The 1490-nt window shown below is 46.6% G+C and overlaps 1 protein-coding gene across 1 annotated transcript in view; it reads right to left on the bottom strand.

Moving 5' to 3' along the window:
• oprd1b (opioid receptor, delta 1b) overlaps nt 1-862 on the bottom strand; it is a 7588-nt gene extending 6726 nt beyond the window's left edge. Inside the window, exon 1 of the mRNA XM_050047913.1 lies at nt 273-862. Within this exon, the coding sequence (XP_049903870.1) occupies nt 273-508 (236 nt within the window). The 5' untranslated portion in view covers nt 509-862. The remainder of the gene's footprint in view (nt 1-272) is intronic.
• Nucleotides 863-1490: the final 628 nt, after the last annotated feature.

The raw sequence follows: 1490 nt of genomic DNA, 5'->3' as shown, positions 1-1490 counted from the left end.
GTGTGTGTGTTGTGTGTGTGTGTGTGTGTGTGTGTGTGGATAGATAGATAGATAGATAGATAGATAGATAGATAGATAGATAGATAGATTTACACTGGAGACACTTCTCATTTAAGCTGCATTAGTTCAACAGCAAATCGTGTGTGTGTGTGTGTGTGTGTGTGTGTGTGTTCACTTTGTCACACATAACCCATTCTTTCTCTTCCTTTTTAATATTTTTTTTCTCTTTTACAAAATAGTTGACAGGACTTTGTTCCTCGTGTATTTCTTACCTGACCACTCCATACATGACAAGCACGTTTCCGAGCAGTCCCACCACACAGATGAGAGAGTAGAGAGCCGTGATACAAACGGCGATGATGAGACTCGTAGTGTCCCTGGCTGCAGCCGTGTTGCTCTCTTTGACGTTTGAAAGCACGCGCAGCGGATCCTCGGTAACATTGAAAGGAGTTGCTGAGACCGAGTCGTTAAAATCACCCAAAGCGTAGTAGGAGGAAGGAAAGGCCATCTCTGAAAGAATTCAGGTGAGATCGTTGCGCGCGGAGAGCAAGATTTCCAAAAGCAGGTGCACAGGAGCGCACGCGAAGTGGACGGCAAATTAGTAATGAGGCGCCCAGAGGAGGTTTGTTCTCTCCGTCTCTCCCTCTCTCCGTGCGTCTCTGCGCGCGATCCCTTTGGCAAAGCGCACTGGCGCACAAAGCAAGATGTGCGTTCCTGCCTAAATCTTACCCTGCCCAAAGGGATCCCATTCGTCAAAGTGCTTTAATTAGCTCGAGCATACAATAACGCTTCATCACATTTTTTTTTATTATTCTCCTTCCTGGCTGTTATCCAAAATAACAGCCCGTTGTTCCACCTGCCACCCAGCAGCCAATCAAACACTGTCAATCAAAGCCAACTTGAACATCTCTCATTGTTGCAGCTCAATTAGAAGCGTCTTTATTGAGCCATCCCTCTTACTGCTGCCTGCCTGCCGTCAACCCCGGGGTACCACTCCTCCTGCTCTGTGGCCTGTGGCCTGTGGCCCGCGCGCAGGGAGCCCTATCCGAGGACTGACTGTTCTCAGCAGGCAGTCACCGCCATGAAATTACCTGACTAAACCACAGGAGTGATGCAATTACCTATCAGTGGCAGTGCTGATTAAATATTTAAGATGGTTTTGACAGCCTATAGCAGCAAGACAGATGCGTGGATTCCTGCGTTACTGTTTACATTCGCTCTCTGGATTGTTGTGTTGGTATCATTTACAGCTGAATGAGCAAACACACTGATGCAGCCAAACAAACGTGCAGGCATATTTGAGAACTCTGTATTTGCTGTGGGTCAATATTTAATGCACCTTATGTTTAACCAGAGGAAAAATGATTTACTTGTCCTTGATTTTTTTTAATGCAGGGGTGTAGCCTCAAATTCATGTGCATGAACAGTCTCTGTGGGCCCCCACCCGTCATGATCCATGTCTCTCCCCCACACCTTTTGATTTTTCCTTT

The sequence above is a fragment of the Epinephelus moara genome, chromosome 6 (assembly GCF_006386435.1).
Source record: "Epinephelus moara isolate mb chromosome 6, YSFRI_EMoa_1.0, whole genome shotgun sequence".
Taxonomy (NCBI): domain Eukaryota; kingdom Metazoa; phylum Chordata; class Actinopteri; order Perciformes; family Serranidae; genus Epinephelus; species Epinephelus moara.
Note: the sequence above shows the minus strand (reverse complement) of the source record. Positions and strands in the feature narration are given on the sequence as shown.